The sequence below is a fragment of the Perca fluviatilis genome, chromosome 22 (genome assembly GCF_010015445.1).
Source record: "Perca fluviatilis chromosome 22, GENO_Pfluv_1.0, whole genome shotgun sequence".
Classification (NCBI taxonomy): domain Eukaryota; kingdom Metazoa; phylum Chordata; class Actinopteri; order Perciformes; family Percidae; genus Perca; species Perca fluviatilis.
The window spans coordinates 26,708,968-26,736,467 of record NC_053133.1 but is presented as its reverse complement, the minus strand read 5'-3'; the positions used below and the strand labels follow the sequence as shown (position 1 = coordinate 26,736,467).

At 42.6% G+C, this 27,500-nt stretch overlaps 1 protein-coding gene across 1 annotated transcript in view; it reads left to right on the top strand.

Annotated features, from left to right (window-relative positions):
• LOC120552733 (sodium channel protein type 4 subunit alpha-like) overlaps window positions 1-27,500 on the top strand; it is a 346,898-nt gene that overhangs the window by 169,865 nt on the left and 149,533 nt on the right. Inside the window, exons 10-14 of the mRNA XM_039790961.1 lie at window positions 10,953-11,094; window positions 15,809-16,006; window positions 17,039-17,221; window positions 19,756-20,013; window positions 21,478-21,603. Coding sequence (XP_039646895.1) covers window positions 10,953-11,094; window positions 15,809-16,006; window positions 17,039-17,221; window positions 19,756-20,013; window positions 21,478-21,603 — 907 coding nt within the window. The remainder of the gene's footprint in view (window positions 1-10,952; window positions 11,095-15,808; window positions 16,007-17,038; window positions 17,222-19,755; window positions 20,014-21,477; window positions 21,604-27,500) is intronic.

The following is a 27,500-nucleotide window of genomic DNA, read 5'->3' as shown; positions in this document are numbered from 1 at the left end:
CAAAGATTCTCCAAAACTAAAGATAGCGCATTGCATTACACGCAACGGTATGAAACCAGTATACACTTCCTGTCTCCTAAATGAGCATTTGCCAGATATCTCCAGAACATTCTGTCACTAAAATGGCAATTTCCAGAAGGACACATCTGGAGAAAATGAACTTGAATGGCTGCGATTGCTCGGCGCCACAGCGCAGAACGTGCCCAGTGGGAAATGTGGGTTAGCGTGTGCTGATGTAATATCAGCTGCTCCGAAGTTTCTCAGCTGCTCTTACCGTAATATTTCCGTCATCATCTGTGCACCTCTTTGTGTTATCCGTTTAACATTGATTGATTGTTGCTGTAATGTTTGTATCAGCAGCTCCTTTCTGCTGCTGTGTTATCGTGTAACAGAAGTGTACCGTGAAGCTTAAAGCTGCAGCCAGTTGGAGTTTCTAACCATGTTAACATTGATAGCTGGTGCCAGATTGTTTTGAACAAGCAGCTACTCAGCTTTTTTTTTTTATCACATTTCATATTTGCATGACACATTGTTTAACCCTCCTGTTGTCCTCGGGTCAAATTTGACCCATTTTCAAAAAGTTTCTCTATTAGAAATTTGTGTTTCTTTCAACCAAGTTATCAAAGAATATAACATTAAAGGTCACATGACATGGTGCTCTTTGGATGCTTTTATATCGGCCTTAGTGGTCCCCTACTACTGTATCTGAAGTCTGTTTTATATACAGTACAGGCCAAAAGTTTGGACACACCTTCTCATTCAATGTGTTCCTTTTTATTTTCATGACTATTTACATTGTAGATTCTCACTGAAGGCATCAAAACTATGAATGAACACATATGGAATTATGTACTTAACAAAAAAGTGTGAAATAACTGAAAACATGTCTTATATTTTAGATTCTTCAAAGTAGCCACCCTTTGTTTTTTTTGATAACTCTGCAAACCCTTGGTGTTCTCTCAATGAGCTTCATGAGGTAGTCACCTGAAATGGTTTTACCTTCACAGGTGTGCTTTGTCAGGGTTACTTAGTGGAATTATTTCCCTTTTTAATAAAAAAGCAAAGGGTGGCTACTCATACTAATGTTGAAAAAACCTCATAAAGTGAAGTTTTCATGCCATCAGACCTTTAATCACCATGGCTGGATAATAAATTGAGTTTAGTTCATTTGCACAAAGGTATAATGTACATGCATGGCAATGTGAGACTATGTTACTGTAACGTTTGCATTAGCAGTAGCTTTTTTGATTGCAAATGATTGGTTGTTTGGGGTTTTTGGGCTGTGCTTTCACCACAGTAGCTACTGTATATGACCGGCGACTAGCCTGGATGCCAGCCGAACTAACAGTAAGCCGACAGTAACACAATCAACCCACGTCGCCAAAGAGCGCTTGGGTTGAATTTGTTTACAACAACGATGGCTGTCGCTGGTGAACTGAGATGTGTAGATTCCTCCATCGCGTCTGTTATAGAAGATATCGACAGTGCATTCATTTTAAAAAGAGGAACAGAGAACCAGCGATCGAGGCATTTGTCGATCGGAAAGATGTTTTCGCCGTCCTTCCTATGGGATTCGGCAAAAGTTAAATTTATCAGCTGGCCCCGATGGTCGCTAAGAAGATGGGGGGATGCTCTGATTGGTTGTAGGTCTATCTGTTGCTCTGATTGGTTGTAGGTCTATCCAATAGAGTGCAGAAGCATTTTTCTTTCCTGGTCGAGTTGAAACATGCCTCATAATCACAGCCCAATGGAGCAGCACCAGACTCATATTCTGACTATAATCTGAGTATGACCACGTCAGGCTAACCGGCTACTGTAATGTAATTACACTTTTCATGTTTCTGTAAAATTTGCATCTTCTGTGTCATTTTGCAGCCAGATTGCTTTTGCAGTGAACATGGATTTTTTTATTTTCCAGTGGCTGCTGATTTCATAATACACATTCTGTTAGTTAGTCAGTCAGAAATTTAAATGGCATGAAATTGACTGCTCCAGTCAAGTGCTTCAAAGGTCAAATGCTGAACTTTGTGATGGCTGATTCATATTCAGTGCTGCTTTTGTATTGTTTTCATAAAGCTTTTGTTATTGGCTGTAGGCTACGATAAGGTGCAACTTTAACGACACGTTTGAGCCAAAGCGGCTCTTTATACAAAATAAAATTTAAATTAAACATATTTAACATATCGACGCATTCTCGTGAACGGCTTTGTGTGATATCGGACAAAAACCTATGCACCAATTCGTATGATATCCTACGGAATCAGGCGACTGCCGGACAGACACTTGACACGCGGTCTTGTGACAGTGAATTTTAGCCGAAAAAGGGAGCTGGTGAGCCGGATACAGATCTAAGCGCCCAGCGTGAAGCGCCTGGCACATCCATAATTGCTGAAAAACTCCCTCAGTCTCTGTCAGGTTTCCCCACAAAAAGTTGACAAGTCTGAGGAATATGCGTCATTTTTTTCAGAAACCTGCTGTGTATTATGTGAACCTTTATATAGGCCCTATGTTCCCACATTTCTAAGATTTTTCTCAAAATTAGGCCCTATGTTCCCACATTTCTAAGATTTTTCTCAAAATTAGGCCCTATGTTCCCACATTTCTAAGATTTTTCTTAAAATTAGGCCCTATGTTCCCACATTTCTAAGAATTTTCTTAAAATTACGCCCTATGTTCCCACATTTCTAAGAATTGTTCTTAAAATTACGCCCTATGTTCCCACATTTCTAAGAATTGTTCTTAAAATTAGGCCCTATGTTCCCACATTTCTCAGATCTTTCTTAAAATTGGGCCCTATGTTCTCACATTTCTAAGATTTTTCTTAAAATTGGGCCCTATGTTCTCACATTTCTAAGATTCTTCTTAAAATTAGGCCCTATGTTCTCACATTTCTAAGATTTTTCTTAAAATTGGGCCATATGTTCTCACATTCCCAAGATTTTTCCTAAAATTGGGCCCTATGTTCTCACATTTCTAAGATTTTTCTTAAAATTAGGCCCTATGTTCTCACATTTCTAAGATTTTTCTTAAAATTAGGCCCTATGTTCTCACATTTCTAAAATTTTTCTTAAAATTGGGCCCTATGTTCTCACATTTCTAAGATTTTTCTTAAAATTGGGCCCTATGTTCCCACATTTCTAAGATTTTTCTTAAAATTACGCCCTATGTTCCCACATTTCTAAGAATTGTTCTTAAAATTAGGCCCTATGTTCCCACATTTCTCAGATCTTTCTTAAAATTGGGCCCTATGTTCTCACATTTCTAAGATTTTTCTTAAAATTGGGCCCTATGTTCTCACATTTCTAAGATTTTTCTTAAAATTAGGCCCTATGTTCTCACATTTCTAAGATTTTTCTTAAAATTAGGCCCTATGTTCTCACATTTCTAAGATTTTTCTAAAAATTAGGCCTTATGTTCCCACATTTCTAAGATTTTTCTTAAAATTAGGCCCTATGTTCTCACATTTCTAAGATTTTTCTAAAATTAGGCCTTATGTTCCCACATTTCTAAGATTTTTCTTAACATTAGGCCCTATGTTCCCACATTTCTAAGATTTTTCTTAACATTAGTTCCTATGTTCCCACATTTCAAAGATTTTTCTTAAAATTAGGCCCTATGTTCTCACATTTCTAAGATTTTTCTTAAAATTAGGCCCTATGTTCTCACATTTCAAAAGATTTTCTTAACATAGTCTCCCTATGTTCCCACATTTCAAGATTTTCTTAAAAATTAGGCCCTATGTTCCTCACATTTCTAAGATTTTTCTTAAAATTAGCCCCTATGTTCCCCACATTTCTAAGAATCTTCTTAAAATAGGGCCCCTATGTTCTCCACATTTGTAAGATTTTTCTTAAATAGGGGGCCCTATGTTCCCCACACATCTTCTTAGTTTCAATGCCTATGTTCTCATTTGTAAGATTTTTCTTAAATTAGGCCCTATGTTCTCACATTTCTAAGATTTTTCCTAACAATTGGGCCCTTATGTTCTTCCTCATTTCTAAGATTTTTCTAAAATTAGGCCCTATGTTCCCACATTTCTAAGATTTTTCTTAAAATTAGGTCCTATGTTCTCACATTTCTAAGATTTTTCTTAAAATTAGGCCCTATGTTCTCACATTTCTAAGATTTTTCTTAAAATTGGGCCCTATGTTCCCGCATTTCTAGAACATAATCAAAATTAGTTCTTGTGTTCCTACATTTCCCTTCAATTTAAGCCCTATCCTCCCACAAAAAAATATTTAGTGTTAGGGGTTAGGGTTAGGGGGATAATCTGATACAAATTTATGAAAAAGGAAATGTGGGAACATAGGGCCTAATTTTGAGAAAAATTTTAGAAATGTGGTAACATAGGGCCTAATTTTAAGAAAAGTCTTAGAAATATGAGAACATAGGGCCTAATTTTAAGTTGAATCTTAGAAATGTGGGAACATAGGGCCTAATTTTAAGAAAAATCTTAGAAATGTGGGAACATAGGGCCTAATTTTAAGAAAAATCTTAGAAATGTGGGAACATAGGGCCAAATTTTAAGAAAAATCTTAGAAATGTGGGAACATAGGGCCTAATTTTAAGAAAAATCTTAGAAATGTGGGAACATAGGGCCTAATTTTAAGAAAAATCTTAGAAATGTGGGAACATAGGGCCAAATTTTAAGAAAAATCTTAGAAATGTGGGAACATAGGGCCTAATTTTAAGAAAAATCTTAGAAATGTGGGAACATAGGGCCTAATTTTAAGAAAAATCTTAGAAATGTGGGAACATAGGGCCTAATTTTAAGAAAAATCTTAGAAATATAAGACCATAGGGCCTAATTTTAAGAAAAATCTCAGAAATATGAGAACATAGGGCCTAATTTTAAGAGAAATCTCAGAAATATGAGAACATAGGGCCTAATTTTAAGAGAAATCTCAGAAATGTGAGAACATAGGGCCTAATTTTAAGAGAAATCTCAGAAATATGAGAACATAGGGCCTAATTTTAAGAGAAATCTCAGAAATATGAGAACATAGGGCTGTGAGAACACAGGCACGCTCGCCCTTATATAACTGAGTTTATTTAAACGTGTGTTTAATGAATTACCAGCTCGCACCAAATGTTGTGTAGTAGGGGGGAGATAAATGCAGGCAGGTTGTCCGCTGATGAGTCAGTGTACTTAAAAGCTTCCCAGCCGCTGGCGGCCCAGCGGGGGCGATGCCAGCCGGGGCAGGGTCGCCACAGTGGGCTTGTGACTGCAGGGTTGCCGGTTTGAATCCCCAGATAGCGTCTGCACAGCTCCAACCTTTGCTGTGACTCAGCATGAAGCTCGTCTGTGACTCAGAGTTTTGCACAAGCAAAAGGATTGGTCCCGCTGCGGCATTCGTGGGTCTGTTAATGTCACCCCCCCTTTCCTTCCTGCATCAGAACTCCTCCACTTTCTTTCTGTTTGGTCCGCAGCTGTGGGAAAGTTAACTTCCTTCACTTTTTTATCATATTTCAGTCTCAACGCCTTAAAGTCTTGGTCTCAACCCCTTAAAGTCTCGGTCTCAACCCCTTAAAGTCTCGGTCTCAACCCCTTAAAGTCTTGGTCTCAATCCCTTAAAGTCTTGGTCTCAACCCCTTAAAGTCTTGGTCTCAACCCCTTAAAGTCTTGGTCTCAACCCTTAAAGTCTTGGTCTCAATCCCTTAAAGTCTTGGTCTCAACCCCTTAAAGTCTTGGTCTCAACCCTTAAAGTCTTGGTCTCAACCCCTTAAAGTCTTGGTCTCAACCCTTAAAGTCTTGGTCTCAACCCCTTAAAGTCTTGGTCTCAACCCTTAAAGTCTTGGTCTCAACCCCTTAAAGTCTTGGTCTCAACCCCTTAAAGTCTTGGTCTCAACCCTTAAAGTCTCGGTCTCAATCCCTTAAAGTCTCGGTCTCAATCCCTTAAAGTCTTGGTCTCAACCCTTAAAGTCTTGGTCTCAATCCCTTAAAGTCTTGGTCTCAACCCCTTAAAGTCTCGGTCTTGTCTTGGTCTCAACCCCTTAAAGTCTTGGTCTCAACCCCTTAAAGTCTTGGTCTCAACCCTTAAAGTCTTGGTCTCAACCCTTAAAGTCTTGGTCTCAACCCTTAAAGTCTTGGTCTCAATCCCTTAAAGTCTCGGTCTTGTCTTGGTCTCAATCCCTTAAAGTCTTGGTCTCAACCCTTAAAGTCTTGGTCTCAATCCCTTAAAGTCTTGGTCTCAATCCTTAAAGTCTTGGTCTCAACCCCTTAAAGTCTTGGTCTCAACCCCTTAAAGTCTTGGTCTCAACCCCTTAAAGTCTTGGTCTCAACCCCTTAAAGTCTTGGTCTCAATCCCTTAAAGTCTTGGTCTCAACCCCTTAAAGTCTCGGTCTTGTCTTGGTCTCAACCCCTTAAAGTCTTGGTCTCAATCCCTTAAAGTCTTGGTCCCGGTTTAGGTGGTCTTGGTGATGTCTTGGTCCTGGTTTAGGTGGTCTTGGTGATTGGTTGATTAGGTGTCTTGGTCTTGGCTCTCTCCCTCTCTTCCTCCCTCCCTCCCTCCCCTCCCTCCCTCCATTATTTCACTCCTTTTCCTTCCCTATCCCTTTTTGAGCCTCTTTTCCTTTCTTTTCCTTCTCATTGTCTTTCCGTAACTGCTTCCCTTACTTTCTTTTTTCATTTCTTTTATTCCTTTGTTTTCTTCCTCCCTCCCTCCCTCCCTTGTTCCTCCCTCCCTCCTTGCTCCCTCCCTCCCTCCCTCCTTGCTCCCTCCCTTCCTCCCTCCCTTGTCCCCTCCCTCCCTTGTCCCTCCTTCGTTCCTCCCTCCCTCCCTCCCTCTCCTCCCTCCCTCTCTCCCTTGTCCCTTCCTTGTCCCTCCCTCTCTCCCTCCCTCCTTGCTCCCTCCCTCCTTCCCTCCTCCCTTCCTCCCTCCTCCCTCCCTCCTCCCTCCCTCCCTCCCTCCCTCTGGCTGCCCGGCTCTCCTCCGTTGGGACTGCTGTGTATCAGTGGATCAGATGTGTGTGTTGCCGGTGATGTAATGTAATGGATATGAATGTGGAATATTAATTATGATGAATGCCGTCCCGGTGTTGTCTGCTCCGTCTCAGCGGTGACACGCTCACAACAAGCCTCCGGTCTTAAACACTGACGGGAAACCGAGCTGGCGTTGGTGTCGGGAAGAGAGGCCGAAACATCTCCGCCTTCAAAATGTTCCCACGGCAACCTGTGGTGTTGACCTTTTTCAAATCACAGACTTAAGAGTTATAGGATGGTGGAAGAAGTAAATCCTTAACTTAAAAGGAAAAACTCCGGTCGATTTCAACACGTAGCTCTCGTTGTTTGTTGTCACGTAGTGCCGTCAGTAGCGAGAAAAACTGCCTACACCGAGCTATGCTACTGCTAGCGTTAGCACCCAGGAGGCTGAAACGGGGCAGGTTTTAAATGTGATTTTAGCCTCTTAACACGTTCGAGATGTCATTACGAGTGCCTACTTTTCGAGTGAACAGTGTGAATATGGCTGCAGTAGTTGTAAAAGAAACATAGACCGTACAAATGGATACAGGGACACCATAGGCTCTGGACCGAGACCAGTGAAGGATGTCAGAAGTCTGTTTCCCGGTGCTGTCTGAGCGTTACTGAGCAGCCTCCAACTGAGCTTGAAGACGTAGATGTGACGTGAGCAACCTGTCTGAAAGTGTGAAGTCTTCTGGTAGCTGTGCCGAGAGAAATCTCAATCATTCCCAATCTTACAGAGACGGAGAGCGTAGGTATATGTAAGGAGATAACATAGGCACAGGCTAATTACTGATCACTAACATGCTAGTTAACATTAGTAATTAAACCTAAACAGATAATGGAAGTCCAAACTGCCTGTGAGCTTCTCCTGTACTATACGGTAATTCCTCTACTGTGTGACAGTAAGTCTCGTGGTTATGACCCAATCGTTAGCCTATTGTTATAAAAGCGTCTGCTACGGAGCCATAACGTGAGCTACAAGGTAATGGAGCCTTTTATACATTGTCGTGTTTCTTTAGAAATAAACAACGGACAAATACAGTCTTTAAACGCTTCAGATGTAAAGGTATTCTCTGTCAAAGTGACGCCAAAATGAATGGGAGTCAATGGGATGCTAACGGGAGGTGATGGCTTGGTAGCATCAAAATGGCGCCATAGGAGGTTCGAGTTCTGAAGTGAAGCAAACTACAGCACCGAAAAGAGATACAAAAATATTTTCAAAAATAAGCATATGCTTAATTTTTTAAAGTGCTGTAGTACAACTAGCAGCAGACACGTTATAATTGAGGTAAGTTTGGAGACACTACCTTTATTTAACCATTAAATTAATAAATATTATTCGCTGTCAAATTGACATCAATATGAATGGGAGTCAATGGGATGCTAACGGGAGGTGATGGCTTGGTAGCATCAAAATGGCGCCATAGGAGCTACGGGTTGTGGAGGCTGGCTTACCCCCTTTGGAAAGAAATGCATAAAAGTTGTGCTAATTCAGCCCTGTTTAGTTCCGGTTGTTGAGACGGTAAGACGAGTGCTTAGGGACCGTCTACAAACTACAACACCGAAAAAAAGCTACAACCAAAATATTTATTAATTTAATGATTAAATAAAGGTAGTGTCTCCAAACTTACCTCAATTATAACGTCTGTGCTGCTAGTTGTACTACAGCACTTACTTTAAAAAAATAAGCTTATGCCTATTTTTGAAAATATTTTTGTATCTCTTTTCGGTGCTGTAGTTTGTAGACGGTCCCTAAGCGCTCGTTTTGCCGAACTAAACAGAGCTGAATCAGTATGACTTTTATGCATTTCTTTCCAAAGGGCTAAGCCCAAGCAGGTAAGCTTCGCTTCAGAACTCGAACCTCCTAAGGCGCCATTTTGATGCTACCAAGCCATCACCTCCCGTTAGCATCCCATTGACTCCCATTCATTCTGGCGCCACTTTGACAGCCAATAACTTTACATCTGAAGTGTTTAAAGACTCTATTTGTCCGTTGTTTATTTCTAAAGAAACACGAAAATGTGTAAAAGGCTCCATTACCTTGTACCTCACGTTATGGCTCTGTAGCAGACAGTTTTGTAAACAACACTGGAACTAAACAGAGCTGAATTAGCACGACTTTCAAGCATTTTTTTCACAACTACTGCAACCATATTCACTGTGTTAACTCGGAAGGAATCACTTCACATGGGTAGGCACTTGTAATGACATCTCGAACATGTTTAGAAGTTAAAAGCACGTTAGCCTGCCCCCTTTCAGCCTCCTGGGTGCTAACGCTAGCAGCATAGCTCGGTGTAGGCAACACCAATTATGTGTATATGTGTATATGTGTTGAAATCGACTGTTCTCCTGTAATGGCGAAATTGCATTTAAGCATAATTCCTTATATTTTTATGTTTTATTTCTACTTTAATTCTCTCACAATTGCTGAAAGAGTTTATCTCGTTTCCCACATGCACATTTTGATTCTAACTTTGTGAGACATCCAGTCTGGAACATGATGTGAGCGCTGTCTGTCTGAACAGATAGGGGGCTACAAGGTCACCCTAAAACTATCTCTAGGTTTCACATGCTGTTTGAGATATAACTGGGGAATGAAAGTCGTACAGGGAGGAGGAGGTGAGATGGCTCCGAAATGGCTCTTGTGTTTTTCCTGATTGTCTTCATGTGTATCAGATTGCCTGTAAAAATTGTAACGTCATAATAAGCCAAGTGCGCATGCTGTCACTCTGAAGAGGCATGTAAGCCTGGTGTTCTTGTTCACTCATTTGAGGAACTGACTCCACACTGGGCTGCTGTGGCCTTTTGTGAAATCATGTTGCTCCTATATTTGCAAATATATGTTTTTAATAAAATACAAAAACCTAAACTTGGTTTAGTTTCAACTATCTCATTTGTTTCACTTTACTAAACTTTGAAAACTCTCCCCTGCTGCAAAGGAAACTTCCACTACACTCCTTTAAGTCATAAAAACTACAGTCTAAAGATACTTTATTACAATAAAAACTCCTTACTTTAGTAAAAGTAGAGAGGGAGTATCAGTATAGTGTACTTTCAGTATCCAAAGTAAAAGTACTTATTGTGCAGAATGGCTCCTTTCAAAGTGTTTTCTGATTATAGAATATTATATATTATGTTTTTATAAAATGAGAGCATTTCAATGTTGTTCGTGAATGTGGAGCCACTTTAAGATACTTTGTGTCATACTGGGTGGATTAGTATTATATATTAATTAGATTCAATTGTTAAATCCAATAATACATTATAATATATATATATATATATATATATATATATATATATATATATAGTATTTGTTGATTATATTTTGTATAACTCCTCTAAATCCAAACCTTTCTCTGTCTTGTGTGTGTGTGTGTGTGTGTGTGTGTGTCTGGTGCGTGTGTGTGTGTGTGTATGCGGGTGCGTGTGTGCGTGCTTCTCTCTGTGTGTGTGTGTGTGTGTGTGTGTGTGTGTGTGTGTGTGTGTGCGGGTGCGTGTGTGCGTGCTTCTCTGTGTGTGTGTGTGTGTGTATGCGAGTGCGTGTGTGCGTGCTTCTCTGTGTGTGTGTGTGTGTGTGTGTGTGTGCATGCATGTGTGTGTGTGCGTGTGTGTGTGTGCGTGCGGGTGCGTGCGTGCTTCTCTGTGTGTGTCTATGTGCCTATGTCTGGTGCGTAAATGTGTGCGCGTGTGTGTGTGTGTATGCGGGTGCATGTGTGCGTGCTTCTCTGTGTGTGTGTGTGTGTGCGGGTGCATGTGTGCTTCTGTGTGTGTCTGTGTGTGTCTGGTGCATGCGTGCGTGTGTGCATGTGTTTGCGTGTGTGTGCGGGTGCTTCTCTGTGTGTGTGTGTGTGTCTGGTGCATGCGTGCTTCTGTGTGTCTATGTGCTTGTGTCTGGTGCGTGCGTGCGTGCGTGCGTGCGTGCGTGTGTGTGTGCGTGTGTGTGTGTGTGTGTGTGTGTGTGTGTGCGTGTGTGTGTGTGTTGCAGATCGTGCCCAGATGGGTTTGAATGTCTGAAGGCCGGGAGGAACCCTAACTACGGCTACACCAGCTTCGACAGCTTTGGGTGGGCCTTCCTGTCCCTGTTCCGCCTGATGACACAAGACTACTGGGAGAACCTCTACCACCAGGTAACCTTTACTAGACTACTGGGAGAACCTCTACCACCAGGTAACCTTTACTAGACTAGTGGGAGAACCTCTACCACCAGGTAACCTTTACTAGACTACTGGGAGAACCTCTACCACCAGGTAACCTTTACTAGACTACTGGGAGAACCTCTACCACCAGGTAACCTTTACTAGACTACTGGGAGAACCTCTACCACCAGGTAACCTTTACTAGACTAGTGGGAGAACCTCTACCACCAGGTAACCTTTACTAGACTACTGGGAGAACCTCTACCACCAGGTAACCTTTACTAGACTACTGGGAGAACCTCTACCACCAGGTAACCTTTACTAGACTACTGGGAGAACCTCTACCACCAGGTAACCTTTACTAGACTACTGGGAGAACCCCTACCACCAGGTAACCTTTACTAGACTACTGGGAGAACCTCTACCACCAGGTAACCTTTACTAGACTACTGGGAGAACCTCTACCACCAGGTAACCTTTACTAGACTACTGGGAGAACCTCTACCACCAGGTAACCTTTACTAGACTAGTGGGAGAACCTCTACCACCAGGTAACCTTTACTAGACTACTGGGAGAACCTCTACCACCAGGTAACCTTTACTAGACTAGTGGGAGAACCTCTACCACCAGGTAACCTTTACTAGACTACTGGGAGAACCTCTACCACCAGGTAACCTTTACTAGACTAGTGGGAGAACCTCTACCACCAGGTAACCTTTACTAGACTACTGGGAGAACCTCTACCACCAGGTAACCTTTACTAGACTAGTGGGAGAACCTCTACCACCAGGTAACCTTTACTAGACTACTGGGAGAACCTCTACCAACAGGTAACCTTTACTAGACTACTGGGAGAACCTCTACCACCAGGTAACCTTTACTAGACTAGTGGGAGAACCTCTACCAACAGGTAACCTTTACTAGACTACTGGGAGAACCTCTACCACCAGGTAACCTTTACTAGACTAGTGGGAGAACCTCTACCAACAGGTAACCTTTACTAGACTACTGGGAGAACCTCTACCACCAGGTAACCTTTACTAGACTAGTGGGAGAACCTCTACCAACAGGTAACCTTTACTAGACTACTGGGAGAACCTCTACCACCAGGTAACCTTTACTAGACTACTGGGAGAACCTCTACCACCAGGTAACCTTTACTAGACTAGTGGGAGAACCTCTACCACCAGGTAACCTTTACTAGACTAGTGGGAGAACCTCTACCACCAGGTAACCTTTACTAGACTACTGGGAGAACCTCTACCAACAGGTAACCTTTACTAGACTACTGGGAGAACCTCTACCAACAGGTAACCTTTACTAGACTACTGGGAAAATGGGGAACAGTTGCTGCTGCTCCCAGAACCCATTGCTATACACAAAATAATAGTAATAACTGGAAGTAATCCAACATTTTATCTGCTCTGCATGCATCTGCGTGCATATGGTGACGCAAAAGTATGTGGAATGCGATCCAGTCCGCCCGCCTGCTCAGAACCTCCCTTCTACTTGTGTCCCTCTCCTCCTCCTCCTCCTCTTCCTCCTCCTCCTCTCTCCCTCTCCTCTCCCTAGTGGCGCGAAGCGAACAACAGAAGCTGACAATTTTGTCCGGACAGACGAGGAGGTTATAGACTATTTTTATGGCAGACATGTTGACATGTCATAGTAGGAGAAGCACAGCTGTATTCAAAACCATTACTGATGGCTGCATTCCACTTAGGAGAGACCCTGGTATTAAACCATTAATGATGGCTGCATCCCACTTAGGAGAGACCCTGGTATTAAACCATTACTGATGGCTGCATCCCACTTAGGAGAGGTCCTGGTATTAAACCATTACTGATGGCTGCATTCCACTTAGGAGAGACCCTGGTATTAAACCATTACTGATGGCTGCATCCCACTTAGGAGAGACCCTGGTATTAAACCATTACTGATGGCTGCATCCCACTTAGGAGAGGTCCTGGTATTAAACCATTAATGATGGCTGCATTCCACTTAGGAGAGGCCCTGGTATTAAACCATTACTGATGGCTGCATTCCACTTAGGAGAGGTCCTGGTATTAAACCATTAATGATGGCTGCATCCCACTTAGGAGAGACCCTGGTATTAAACCATTACTGATGGCTGCATCCCACTTAGGAGAGACCCTGGTATTAAACCATTACTGATGGCTGCATCCCACTTAGGAGAGGTCCTGGTATTAAACCATTAATGATGGCTGCATTCCACTTAGGAGAGGCCCTGGTATTAAACCATTACTGATGGCTGCATCCCACTTAGGAGAGGTCCTGGTATTAAACCATTACTGATGGCTGCATCCCACTTAGGAGAGAGCCCTGGTATTAAACCATTACTGATGGCTGCATCCCACTTAGGAGAGGTCCTGGTATTAAACCATTAATGATGGCTGCATTCCACTTAGGAGAGGCCCTGGTATTAAACCATTACTGATGGCTGCATTCCACTTAGGAGAGGTCCTGGTATTAAACCATTAATGATGGCTGCATCCCACTTAGGAGAGACCCTGGTATTAAACCATTACTGATGGCTGCATCCCACTTAGGAGAGACCCTGGTATTAAACCATTACTGATGGCTGCATCCCACTTAGGAGAGGTCCTGGTATTAAACCATTAATGATGGCTGCATTCCACTTAGGAGAGGCCCTGGTATTAAACCATTACTGATGGCTGCATCCCACTTAGGAGAGGTCCTGGTATTAAACCATTAATGATGGCTGCATCCCACTTAGGAGAGACCCTGGTATTAAATCATTAATGATGGCTGCATCCCACTTAGGAGAGGTCCTGGTATTGTGCATGCTGGCTCACTGAAATATCTTACTGGGACACTTGATGGAACTGACCCATCGTTAGGGTTATCAATGTCAGCTGTGCTTCTCCTACTAGGACAAGTCAACATGTCTGCTGGGAAAAAGCTCCATTGCTCCAAACAATGCACAGACACACACGGCACACACACAAATGCAGCGCACACACATGCACACGGCACATGCACACGGCACACACACACACACACACACACACACACACACACACACACACACACACACACACACACACACACACACACACACACACAAATGCAGTGCACACACAAGGCACACACACACACACACACACACACACACACACACACACACACACACACACACACACACACACAAATGCAGTGCACACACAAGGCACACACACACAAATGCAGCGCACACACACATACACTGAACGTGCACACACATACACACACACACACACACACACACACACACACACACACACTCTCTCACAGCGTTTTAGACGGGAACGTTTTTAAGATTTCCTCTCTGGAGAGCGGTTTCACTTTTTTTGCATTTTTAAGCCCCAAAAATGCCCTCGCCGTCTAAAATAAAAGCACATCTGCTAAAATATTTTGTTGTTTTCACCCGCGAGCGTGTTCATGACTCGAGACTCGTATTCCAGATCTTTTTGATCTCAGTGTGTAACCCCAAAAAGGGTCCCACGGGCAGTGTAGGCACATTAGTTCCCCCCCAAGCTACTCAGAACATTACGTAGGAGACGTAACATTTATGCACAAACAACTGTACGATAACTGGACGGAAATTACACAGCACATCAATGAAACCTAATGCCAGTCCTTCCAGAAAAATGGGGAGTTTTTTTGTGATTGTTGCGGGGCAAAAAAATGTGATGGAATATGCTATATGATATTTATGCAATTGTATATGCGATGAAATTGCAGGAACTTGCAAAAACTGCAGTTTGATGAAATGCAACATTTTTCAACTTTCTGCTAAGATACAGTACAGGCCAAAAGTTTGGACACACCTTCTCATTCAATGCGTTTACTTTTTATTTTCATGACTATTTACATTGTAGATTCTCACTGAAGGCATCAAAACTATGAATGAACACATATGGAATTATGTACTTAACAAAAAAGTGTGAAATAACTGAAAACAAGTCTTATATTTTAGATTCTTCAAAGTAGCCACCCTTTGCTTTTTTTGATAACTCTGCAAACCCTTGGTGTTCTCTCAATGAGCTTCATGAGGTAGTCACCTGAAATGGTTTTACCTTCACAGGTGTGCTTTGTCAGGGTTAATTAGTGGAATTATTTCCATTATTAATAAAAAAAAGCAAAGGGTGGCTACTTTGAAGAATCTAAAATATAAGACATGTTTTCAGTTATTTCACACTATTTTGTTAAGTACATAATTCCACATGTGTTCATTCATAGTTTTGATGCCTTCAGTGAGAATCTAAAATGTAAATAGTCATGAAAATAAAAAGTAAACTCATTGAATGAGAAGGTGTGTCCAAACTTTTGGCCTGTACTGTATATTATGGGACTTTTTTTTGCAACGAAAATGCGGGGGATTATGAAATCATGCAAGCTCCGCATATTTTGCACGGAAATCGGCAATTCATGCGGCTGTAAGTGCAGCCTATTTGAAAAAATACAGCCTCCTGATTATGCATTGAATTATGAGATCGCATTATCGCGTTTTTCTGGAGGGGCTGATTTAATGTGTAGACCAAAAAACATGTTAATGAACTGATGGCAGTTACATCCTCTCATCTCTCATCTGGACTGGATCAGAGTTAGACAGTAGCAGGACTCTGTTTAGAGACTTCGTGGTGACTAAGGGGCCATCGGGTTGTGTTTGATTCCCCTTTGCAGACGCTGCGTTCGGCCGGTAAGACCTACATGGTGTTTTTCGTGGTGGTGATCTTCCTGGGCTCCTTCTACCTGGTCAACCTCATCCTGGCCGTGGTGGCCATGGCGTACGAGGAGCAGAACCAGGCCACCATCGCCGAGGCCTGCCAGAAGGAGCGCGAGTTCCAGGTGGCCATGGAGCGGCTGAAGAAGGAGCAGCAGGTAAACTACGGCGCTGACTCGAGTCACATTCATGGCTCCGCGCAGAGATTTCTCCTTCGGGAGGGACCTCAAGTTTACACGTGTCGATCTCTTTAAGAGAATAGCAGGGCTGGCGTGTGTGTGTGTGTTTTTTTTGCCTGCAGTGTGTGTGTGTGTGTGTGTGTGGTGTGTGTGTGTGTGTGTGCCTGCAGAGTGTGTGTGTGTGTGTGTGTGTGTGTGTGTGTGTGCCTGTACACTTGTGTCGATCTCTTTAAGAGAATAGCAGGGCTGGTGTGTGTGTGTGTGTGTGTGTGTGTGTGTGTGTGTGTGTGCTTGCAGAGTGTGTGTGTGTCTGTGGAGTGTGTGTGTGTGTGTGTGTGTGTGTGTGTGTGCTTGCAGAGTGTGTGTGTGTGTGTGTGTGTGTGTGTGTGTGTGTGTGTGCCTGCGGAGTGTGTGTGTGTGTGTGTTTGTGTGTGTGTGTGTGTGTGTGCTTGCAGAGTGTGTGTGTGTGTGTGTGTGTGTGTGTGTGTGTGTGTGTGTGTGTGTGTGTGTGTGTGTGTGTGTGTGTGTGTGTGTGCCTGCGGAGTGTGTGTGTGTGTGTGTGTTTGTGTGTGTGTGTGTTTTCCTGCGAAGTGAGTGAGTGAGTGTGTGTGTGTGTGTGCCTGCGGAGTGTGTGTGTGTGTGTGTGTTTTGTGTGTGTGTGTGTGTGTGTGTGTGTGTGATTGCAGAGTGTGTGTGTGTGTGTGTGTGTTTGTGTGTGTGTGTTTTCCTGCGGAGTGAGTGTGTGTGTGTGTGTGTGCCTGCTGTCTGTGTGAGAGTGACTTTGTGTTTTTTTTCGTGTTTTTTGTAAATTTTTACAGCATTTTTGTAGTTGAAGTTATTTTAAAACCCTAAAAGGTTTTTATTCGGGGAATTTGAGATTTCTGAGTATGTATCATTCATACATTTCTAACAAAACTGTTTTTAATTCAGTTTTTTAATTACTTTTTTGATAATGTTTTAATCTACACACACACACACACACACACACACACTCTGTATCTCTTCCACCAGGTTGCCGTTCAGAAACTTCCCGACTCGGACTCGATGATGTCACCAGAGCTCTCCCCGTTCGGCCTGCCATTGGACGGCATGGAGGAGCGGAGGCGGAGCCAGGCGCTGGTGGGCGTGACCGACGTGGAGGCCAACCTATCGGAGGAGAAGCTGCTGCAGGTGGACATGACGGACGGGGCAAAGGTACGGAGAGAAACCTGGCGCTAGGTTAAGACGATGGTTAACAAAGGATGGGGAAAGAGAGACCGGGCATCCGGCCTTGGCAGCGCCCAAAGTCCAGGTGCTCTAAATCATACCTGCCAACATTTGGTTTTCAAAAATCCTGGAGATCTGTGCGTGGGTATTGTTGAGTTAAATAAAGTTGTAACAATGCTGATTTTAATAACCATGTATGTTTTATGTTTTAAATAATAAATTGTATGCTGCAGTCAGGTTATGAAAATAGGAATTGAATCTAGAATGACTACTAAAGGTAAAAGCAGCTGGTTATTTCTCTCCCCCTCTCTTCCTGTCTCTTGCAGATAGATTAGGTTAAAACCAACTATAGACCTTTTTCACGGCAGACATGTTGACATGTCATAGTAGGAAAAGCACAGGTGTGTTCAAAACCATTACTGATGGCTGCATTCCACTTAGGAGAGGTCCTGGTATTAAACCATTACTGATGGCTGCATTCCACTTAGGAGAGGCCCTGGTATTAAACCATTAATGATGGCTGCATTCCACTTAGGAGAGACCCTGGTATTAAACCATTACTGATGGCTGCATTCCACTTAGGAGAGGCCCTGGTATTAAACCATTACTGATGGCTGCATTCTACTTAGGAGAGGCCCTGGTATTAAACCATTACTGATGGCTGCATTCTACTTAGGAGAGACCCTGGTATTAAACCATTACTGATGGCTGCATTCTACTTAGGAGAGGCCCTGGTATTAAACCATTACTGATGGCTGCATTCTACTTAGGAGAGACCCTGGTATTAAACCATTACTGATGGCTGCATTCCACTTAGGAGAGGCCCTGGTATTAAACCATTACTGATGGCTGCATTCCACTTAGGAGAGGCCCTGGTATTAAACCATTACTGATGGCTGCATTCTACTTAGGAGAGACCCTGGTATTAAACCATTACTGATGGCTGCATTCCACTTAGGAGAGGCCCTGGTATTAAACCATTACTGATGGCTGCATTCTACTTAGGAGAGACCCTGGTATTAAACCATTACTGATGGCTGCATTCCACTTAGGAGAGGCCCTGGTATTAAACCATTACTGATGGCTGCATTCCACTTAGGAGAGGTCCTGGTATTAAACCATTACTGATGGCTGCATTCCACTTAGGAGAGGTCCTGGTATTAAACCATTACTGATGGCTGCATTCCACTTAGGAGAGACCCTGGTATTAAACCATTACTGATGGCTGCATTCCACTTAGGAGAGGCCCTGGTATTAAACCATTAATGATGGCTGCATTCCACTTAGGAGAGGTCCTGGTATTAAACCATTACTGATGGCTGCATCCCACTTAGGAGAGACCCTGGTATTGTGCATGCTGACTCACTGAAATAGCTTAATGGGACACTTTATAGAACTGAGCCATCGTTAAGGTTATCAATTTCAGCTGTGCTTTTCCTACTGTGACAAGTCAAAATGTCTGCTGTGAAAAAGGTCCATAAACATATGAAGAGAAACGTCTCTTTGAGTCTCCAACCTCCTGGTGCCTAGTCTGGGTTAGAACAAAGGAAATGCATATCTCTGTAAACTTGAATAGAATCGACACTACCATGATAAACAACCTTTGTCTGTGACCTGAAATTCAGAGGTGTGTCCTTATCCCGAGAGACAGGAATATAATTCGGATCCTGAGATGATCCCAGGACTGCTAACTGTGACCCGACAGGGGAAGCATGTTGGTAGTCAGCTGTTTACAGTGTATTGTTTTGTCATGTCGCCAGCGCTGCGGACTGTGACCCCGCAAGGGGAAGCATGTCTTGCAGTCCACTGCTGGCAGTGTTTCATGTTTTACAGTACAGGCCAAAAGTTTGGACACACCTTCTCATTCAATGCGTTTCCTTTTTATTTTCATGACTATTTACATTGTAGATTCTCACTGAAGGCATCAAAACTATGAATGAACACATATGGAATTATGTGTATTATGTAGGATGGATGGATGGATGGATGGATGGACAAAAAAGTGTGAAATCACTGAAAACATGTCTTATATTTTAGATTCTTCAAAGTAGCAATTCCACTAATTAACCCTGACAAAGCACACCTGTGAAGGTAAAACCATTTCAGGTGACTACCTCATGAAGCTCATTGAGAGAACACCAAGGGTTTGCAGAGTTATCAAAAAAAGCAAAGGGTGGCTACTTTGAAGAATCTAAAATATAAGACATGTTTTCAGTTATTTCACACTTTTTTGTTAAGTACATAATTCCATATGTGTTCATTCATAGTTTTGATGCCTTCAGTGAGAATCTACAATGTAAATAGTCATGAAAATAAAGAAACACATTGAATGAGAAGGTGTGTCCAAACTTTTGGCCTGTACTGTATATTATATATGTGTTCCGAGGCCTTTTTTTGACCAACTCGGAGAGACTGATCAGCCCAACTGGCTTTTCTGGCCGTCTGGTCGGTGTGTCTGGGCCTCTACGTTCCTTTTTGTTCGTTTTAATATTTTATTTGTACTCTCTACGGTCCTCCTGCAGCCGCTGCACCCTCTCCTCTCTCGCTCCTTCTCCACGAGGACTCGGCGAAGCAGCCAGGTCTCCTCCATCTTCAACTTCCGCCTGCGGAGCCGCGGCTCGGAGGGCGAGATGGCCGACGACGAGTACAGCGTGCCGGGGGACGTGGTGGAGGGCGTGGGCGGCCGCACCTACAGCGGCGGCACCTTCAGCGGCGTCCTGCCCCACCCGTGGCCCAAACGGAGGCCCAGCACCTACAGCACGGCCAGCAGGAGCTCCCAGGTGACAGACTGAGACTGTGGACTTTGTTAGAACCAGGGTTGGGCATCGGGTCAAATCTGAGCCATTCTCAAAAAGTTTCTATATATGAGAAATTTGGGTTTCTTTCAAACAAATTGTCTCAAAAAAATACCGTGGATGGTCCACTACAACGCTCTCAACAAGTTAAATAAATGATCAGGTCACTACTTTCATTGAATTTGGTTGTTTTAGTCAATTTTTTTGCATTTGAAGAAAAAACTATTGATAAAAGATCTTTGAAAAAAGTGACAAATATGTCAAAAAAGTGACACAATTGTTTAAAACAAATGTGAAAAAGTGTTGAAAGAAAGTGACAAAAATGTCAAAATAAATTGACAAATGTAAAAAAATAAAAAAATAAATACTTTTAAAATTTGGGAAAAAGACCCACAAACTTCAAAAGGCTCAGAAAAAGTCAACAGACGTTGAAAAATGTGACAAAAATGTCGGGCAAAGCCACAAAAGTGTTGAAAAAAGACGAACAGAACCTTGATAAAAGGTTTTTCATTTAAAATTTGGACTCAGAAAAACAAAAAGTTTTTATACAGTACAGGCAAAAAGTTTGGACACACCTTCTCATTCAATGCGTTTCCTTTATATTTTCATGACTATTTACATTGTAGATTCTCACTGAAGGCATCAAAACTATGAATGAACACATATGGAATTATGTACTTAACAAAAAAGTGTGAAATAACTGAAAACATGTCTTATATTTTAGATTCCTCAAAGTAGCCACCCTTTGCTTTTTTTGATAACTCTGCAAACCCTTGGTGTTCTCTCAATGAGCTTCATGAGGTAGTCACCTGAAATGGTTTTACCTTCACAGGTGTGCTTTGTCAGGGTTAATTAGTGGAAGTTTTTTCCTTATTAATAAAAAAGCAAAGGGTGGCTACTTTGAAGAATCTAAAATATAAGACATGTTTTCAGTTATTTCACACTTTTTTGTTAAGTACATAATTCCATATGTGTTCATTCATAGTTTTGATGCCTTCAGTGAGAATCTACAATGTAAATAGTCATGAAAATAAAAAGGAAATGCATTGAATGAGAAGGTGTGTCCAAACTTTTGAAAAAGCGTCAGTTGAAAATATATACAGTACAGGCGTACTGTATATATTTTCAACTGACGCAAATTGCGCCACCTGGAAGTGATTTTTACCAGGAGTTCTCTCGAAAACATCCATGTATGAGCCCAAAATCTGAAATTGAGTCAGTATTTTGGTATTGACAAAACAAGTCATTCTTTGATACACAGATTTTGGGGCTCGACCTCATTAATTTTATCTGCTAACGTAGACTTTTACACGCCAGTGGCAGCTGCTCATTTTAGACCAGGCTGCCAAATCTCTGCGGTGTTCATGAAAGGTCTACACACAAACATTTTATCCCTGTGTGTGTGTGTGTGTGTGTGTGTGTGTGTGTGTGTGTGTGTGTGTGTTTCAGGTATTTTATCCAACCCTAAACGTCAACGGGAAGCTGTTTGTTGCCATGGACCAGAACGGGGTTTCCCCACCAACGCTGCAGGGGCAGCTGCCCGCCTGCACCATGGAGAAGGTCAAAGAGGAGAGCGTGAGTACTGTGTGTGTGTGTGTGTGTGTGTGTGTGTGTGTGTGTGTGTGTGTGTGTGTGTGTGTGTGTGTGTGTGTGTGTGTCTCAGTGGAAACAATGGTGGAGACTTCAGCCATTCAATGCTCAGACATGTGAATTATGAATCAGCACTTTGCATAACTCCACTGTGATATCATGGGCTAAAGACACACTCATATCTAACATCTCAGATAACACCACTGTGGTATTCCCCCCCCTCCCCCAATCTACACACACACACACACACACACACACACACACACACACACACACACACACACACACACACACACACACACACACACACACTTTAATACCCAATCACACATTGTGTCTCTGCTATGTCACATTAAGGAATTTAAGCCACACATACCAGCACAGACACGTTACTGAGGTGTCCTTCCTTTACACACACACAGACACACACACACACACACACACACACACACACACACACACACACACACACACACACACACACACACAACACACACACACACACAGACACACAAACACACACAGACACACCCACACACACACACACACACACACACACACACACACACACACACACACACACACCCACCCCCCCCCCCACCCACCCCCACACACACACACACACACACACACACACACACACACACACACACACACACACACACACACACACAGAGAGACAGACACACAACACACAAACACACACACACAACACAAACACACACACACAGACACAACACACACACAACAACACACAGATACAAACACACACAGACACACACAAACACACACAGACACACATACAACACACACACACACACACACACACACACAACACACACACACAGACACACACACACACACAATACCACACACACACACACACAACACACACAATACACACACACAAACACACAGACACACACAGACACACACACACACACACACACACACAAACACACAGACACACACACACACACACACATACACACACACACACACACACACAAACACACATACACACACACACACACACACACAACAACCCAAAACTTGCTTTTTTTCTTATCTTTTTCTTGTCTTATATTTTTTTACATTTCAGTAGTTGCGATTTTTATAACCAAGAACTATGGATTCGTGTAAGACCACATACTGTAAGACCACGTACTGTAAGACCACGTACTGTAAGACCACATACTGCAAGACCACGTACTGCAAGACCACGTACTGTAAGACCACGTACTGTAAGACCACGTACTGCAAGACCACGTACTGCAAGACCACGTACTGCAAGACCACGTACTGCAAGAACACGTACTGCAAGACCACGTACTGTAAGACCACGTACTGCAAGACCACATACTGCAAGACCACGTACTGTAAGACCACGTACTGCAAGACCACGTGCACTGCAAGACCACGTACTGCAAGACCACGACCAGTAAGACCACGTACTGCAAGACCACGTACTGTAAGACCACGTACTGTAAGACCACGTACTGTAAGACCACGTACTGCAAGACCACGTACTGTAAGACCACGTACTGTAAGACCACGTACTGTAAGACCACGTACTGCAAGACCACGTACTGTAAGACCACGTACTGCAAGACCACATACTGCAAGACCACATACTGTAAGACCACATACTGTAAGACCACATACTGTAAGACCACATACTGTAAGACCACGTACTGTAAGACCACGTACTGCAAGACCACGTACTGCAAGACCACGTACTGCAAGACCACGTACTGCAAGACCACGACTGCAACACCACGTACTGTAACACGACTGCAAGACCACGTACTGCAAGACCACGTACTGTAAGACCACGTACTGCAAGACCACACGTACTGTAAGACCACATACTGCAAGACCACGTACTGTAAGAACACGTACTGTAAGACCACGTACTGTAAGACCACGTACTGCAAGACCACGTACTGCAAGACCACGTACTGCAAGACCACGTACTGCAAGACCACGTACTGCAAGACCACGTACTGTAAGACCACGTACTGCAAGACCACGTACTGCAAGACCACGTACTGTAAGACCACATACTGCAAGACCACGTACTGTAAGAACACGTACTGTAAGACCACGTACTGCAAGACCACGTACTGCAAGACCACGTACTGCAAGACCACATACTGCAAGACCACGTACTGCAAGACCACATACTGTAAGATCAGTCTGGTTTCCACCACAGGCCTGAGGAGGTTTCTGTTAGTTACTGAAAGGCAGAAATGAAGCTGAGGTTGGACAAGCAAGTATGGAGCACCGTGGCTGAGTGTGACAGGCTCATATCCCTGTCAATCAAGGCAAACCCACCCCTAAACACACCCTTTATTGAAATGTATTGAAAGAAATGTCTGGTACCGAATATAAAATTCTGTAAGCAACACAAAATAAATATATACAGTCATGTGAAAAAAATAGGAAACCCATGCTAAAGTTGACTAAAAAGAGGAATAAAAAAAATCATCTTTTGGAAATTGATCTTAATGCCTTAATTAAAAAAAATTTGAAAAATCCAACCTTTAAGGACACCGATTGTCTTTGTGAATGAATAATGTATCTTAAATAAATAAATGTTTTTCATTAAAATACAGGGGGCATAAGTACAGTACAAGCCAAAAGTTTGGACACACCTTCTCATTCAATGCGTTTACTTTTTATTTTCATGACTATTTACATTGTAGATTCTCACTGAAGGCATCAAAACTATGAATGAACACATATGGAATTATGTACTTAACAAAAAAGTGTGAAATAACTGAAAACAAAGTAGCCACCCTTTGCTTTTTTTGATAACTCTGCAAACCCTTGGTGTTCTCTCAATGAGCTTCATGAGGTAGTCACCTGAAATGGTTTTACCTTCACAGGTGTGCTTTGTCAGGGTTAATTAGTGGAAGTTTTTCCCTTATTAATAAAAAAGCAAAGGGTGGCTACTTTGAGGAATCTAAAATATAAGACATGTTTTCAGTTATTTCACACTTTTTTGTTAAGTACATAATTCCATATGTGTTCATTCATAGTTTTGATGCCTTCAGTGAGAATCTACAATGTAAATAGTCATGAAAATACCACCCCTATGTTAAATTCCCATAGAGGCAGGCAGATTTTTAAAGGCCAGTTATTTCATGGATCCAGGATACTATGCATCCTGGTAAAGTTCCCTTGGCCCTCAAGGTCTCGGTCTCAACCCCTCCAAAGTCTTGGTCTCAACCCCTCCAAGTCTCGGTCTGGATACGCTCTGGTCTTGGTGATGTCTCGGTCTTGTCTCGGTCTGGATACGCTCTGGTCTTGGTGATGTCCCGGTCTTGTCTCGGTCTGGATACGCTCTGGTCTTGGTGATGTCCCGGTCTTGTCTCGGTCTGGATACGCTCTGGTCTTGGTGATGTCTCGGTTTAGGTGGTCTTGATTCCAACACTGCATCAGACTCTCACGCTGCAAATATTTCATATTTTCTCAGTGTTTTGCGCCGAGACTGTTAACCTCCAGTAAATCAGCTGTGTGCCTGGAAAAACACACCAACGCACTCTCGCACTCACTCATGCACACACATACACACACATACACACACACACACACACACACACACACACACACATCCTGTGTTCTGTCCTTTCAGAAACAAACAGCAGAGATGATAATCGGATCACCCTCAAACTGCATGACTCAGTGACCAAACACACACAAATAGAGAGAGTGTGTGTGTGTGTGTGTCAGACATTTTCTCTCAGTAGTTCATGGTGTTTCTCAGGAACGCACACTCGCACACATGGTTGAGAATTAGTGAAAAACAATCTTCATCTATCTATCTATCTATCTATCTATCTATCTATCTATCTATCTATCTATCTATCTATCTATCTATCTATCTATCTATCTACCTCTCTGTCTATCTATCTATCTATCTATCTATCTATCTATATATCTATCTATCTATCTATCTACCTCTCTGTCTATCTATCTATCTATCTATCTATCTATCTATCTATCTATCTATCTATCTATTTACCTCTCTGTCTATCTATCTATCTATCTATCTATCTATCTATCTATCTATCTATTATCTATCTATCTATCTATCTATCTAGTCTGTCCTCTTAACCTTTAATGGACACTTCTGTTAATCCAAAAATAAAAACACAACTGTGAAAAATCTTTTTCCTAATCTTGACTCGTCGTTTTGGTAACCTGACTCCGCCAGATGGATCGCTTCGCATCCGTTGGAGAACTTTTGGGAAGGGGGTCGAAAAATCCTGGTTAGCTGATTGGATAAACCATCTGTCTATCGTGGTGTCGTTGGTAGCGATGGTGCAATGCTGTGTGGAGAGGAATCCGCTGACACTGTTCCTTGATCATAAAGGTTTATTTACATCAAAGAAATTCAGCATCAATTTACAAGCCCTGCAGAGCTCGGAGAGGACCTGTTTTCCCAATTCTCCAGTAGTCACTCTAACTTTCTTTGTTCGAACATGGTATATATGCTATACTGTATGTAACATAGATGGGGGAGGAAACAATACTTTGACCAATGGCTACAAGCCAACTGGCCTTATTTTGGAGGGTCCATTGATAAGAATCCCAGCTATCTCCTATGGTCGTTTTCCTGGAACTGGGCTAAAGTTCACCTGGGTTTCTCTGTTACCCAAAGCTTAAATACTATTCATATAGAATATGCAGATAAAATAGGATGACAATACACCTCACTATCACCACCTATAGTTGGTGACAGACGGGCCAAATTAACCAATCAGCCTCCAGTGCTGTTTTTTTTTGCTCTTCTTTCAATGAAGGAATACTTTCTAATTCGGATAAAACTTGATGCGATCGCTACGCTCATCTCCTCCGTGGAAGCCGCCACGTTGGTTAGACTGAACAGTCGCTTCTCGTTGGCGTCACACCTAAACCCGCCTCAAAACCAGCGCTGATTGGTCGGTCGTTTGGTGAACGGCTCCAAATTTTCTCTAATCTCAAGATGCCAGACTGATCTGCGAGGGGGAAACTGGAGCTGGCCAGATCAGGACGCTCCCACGAGGCTGATCTTGAATGGTCGTTTTGGTGCTTAATCTTAAATTTCTTTGCGGACTAAATTTAACCGTAATGTTAACCGTACAGAGCAGCTCGCGGTGCTCTGTACCCGGCTCAGAGTCACCTATTTTCAGGTAACTGAACCACTGACTACCGCTGATACAACGGAGGTCTCTAGCCGGTGTCACACCAAGCATAGATCTTTTTTTTACATATGTTGCTGCGAGCTATTTATTTTTCTAAATTGTTGCCACAGCCCAAATATAGAACAGCAATTATTTTATCAGTTTTAACACTGAAACTATGCATCAGATTTCCTCTTCATATCCAACCAGTTCAACGTGCCGTTTCAGGTTTGCTGTGGATGTGTGTGTGTGTGTGTCTGTGTGTGTGTGTGTGTGTGTGTGTGTGTGTGTGTGTGGTTCGCTGTGGATGGGACTGAAGTGCAGATTTTCTTTTTGAAAGCCGGCGGGCAAAGTTTGCCCAGAAATGTCAGATTTTCACATCCTCACCGACCTCGTCATAAAACTGGTTTAAATGATCGTACGAAGCCTCCACGCTGCTTTCTGATTGGTTGACCTGTGTTGCCAGATTGGGTGTTTTTCCCACTACATACAGTACAGGCCAAAAGTTTGGACACCCCTTCTCATTCAATGGGTTTCCTTTTATTTTCATGACTATTTCCATTGTAGATTCTCACTGAAGGCATCAAAACTATGAATGAACACATATGGAATTATGTACTTAAAAAATAAATTATGAAATAACTGAAAACATGTCTTATATTTTAGATTCCTCAAAGTAGCCACCCTTTGCTTTTTGATAACTCTGCAAAC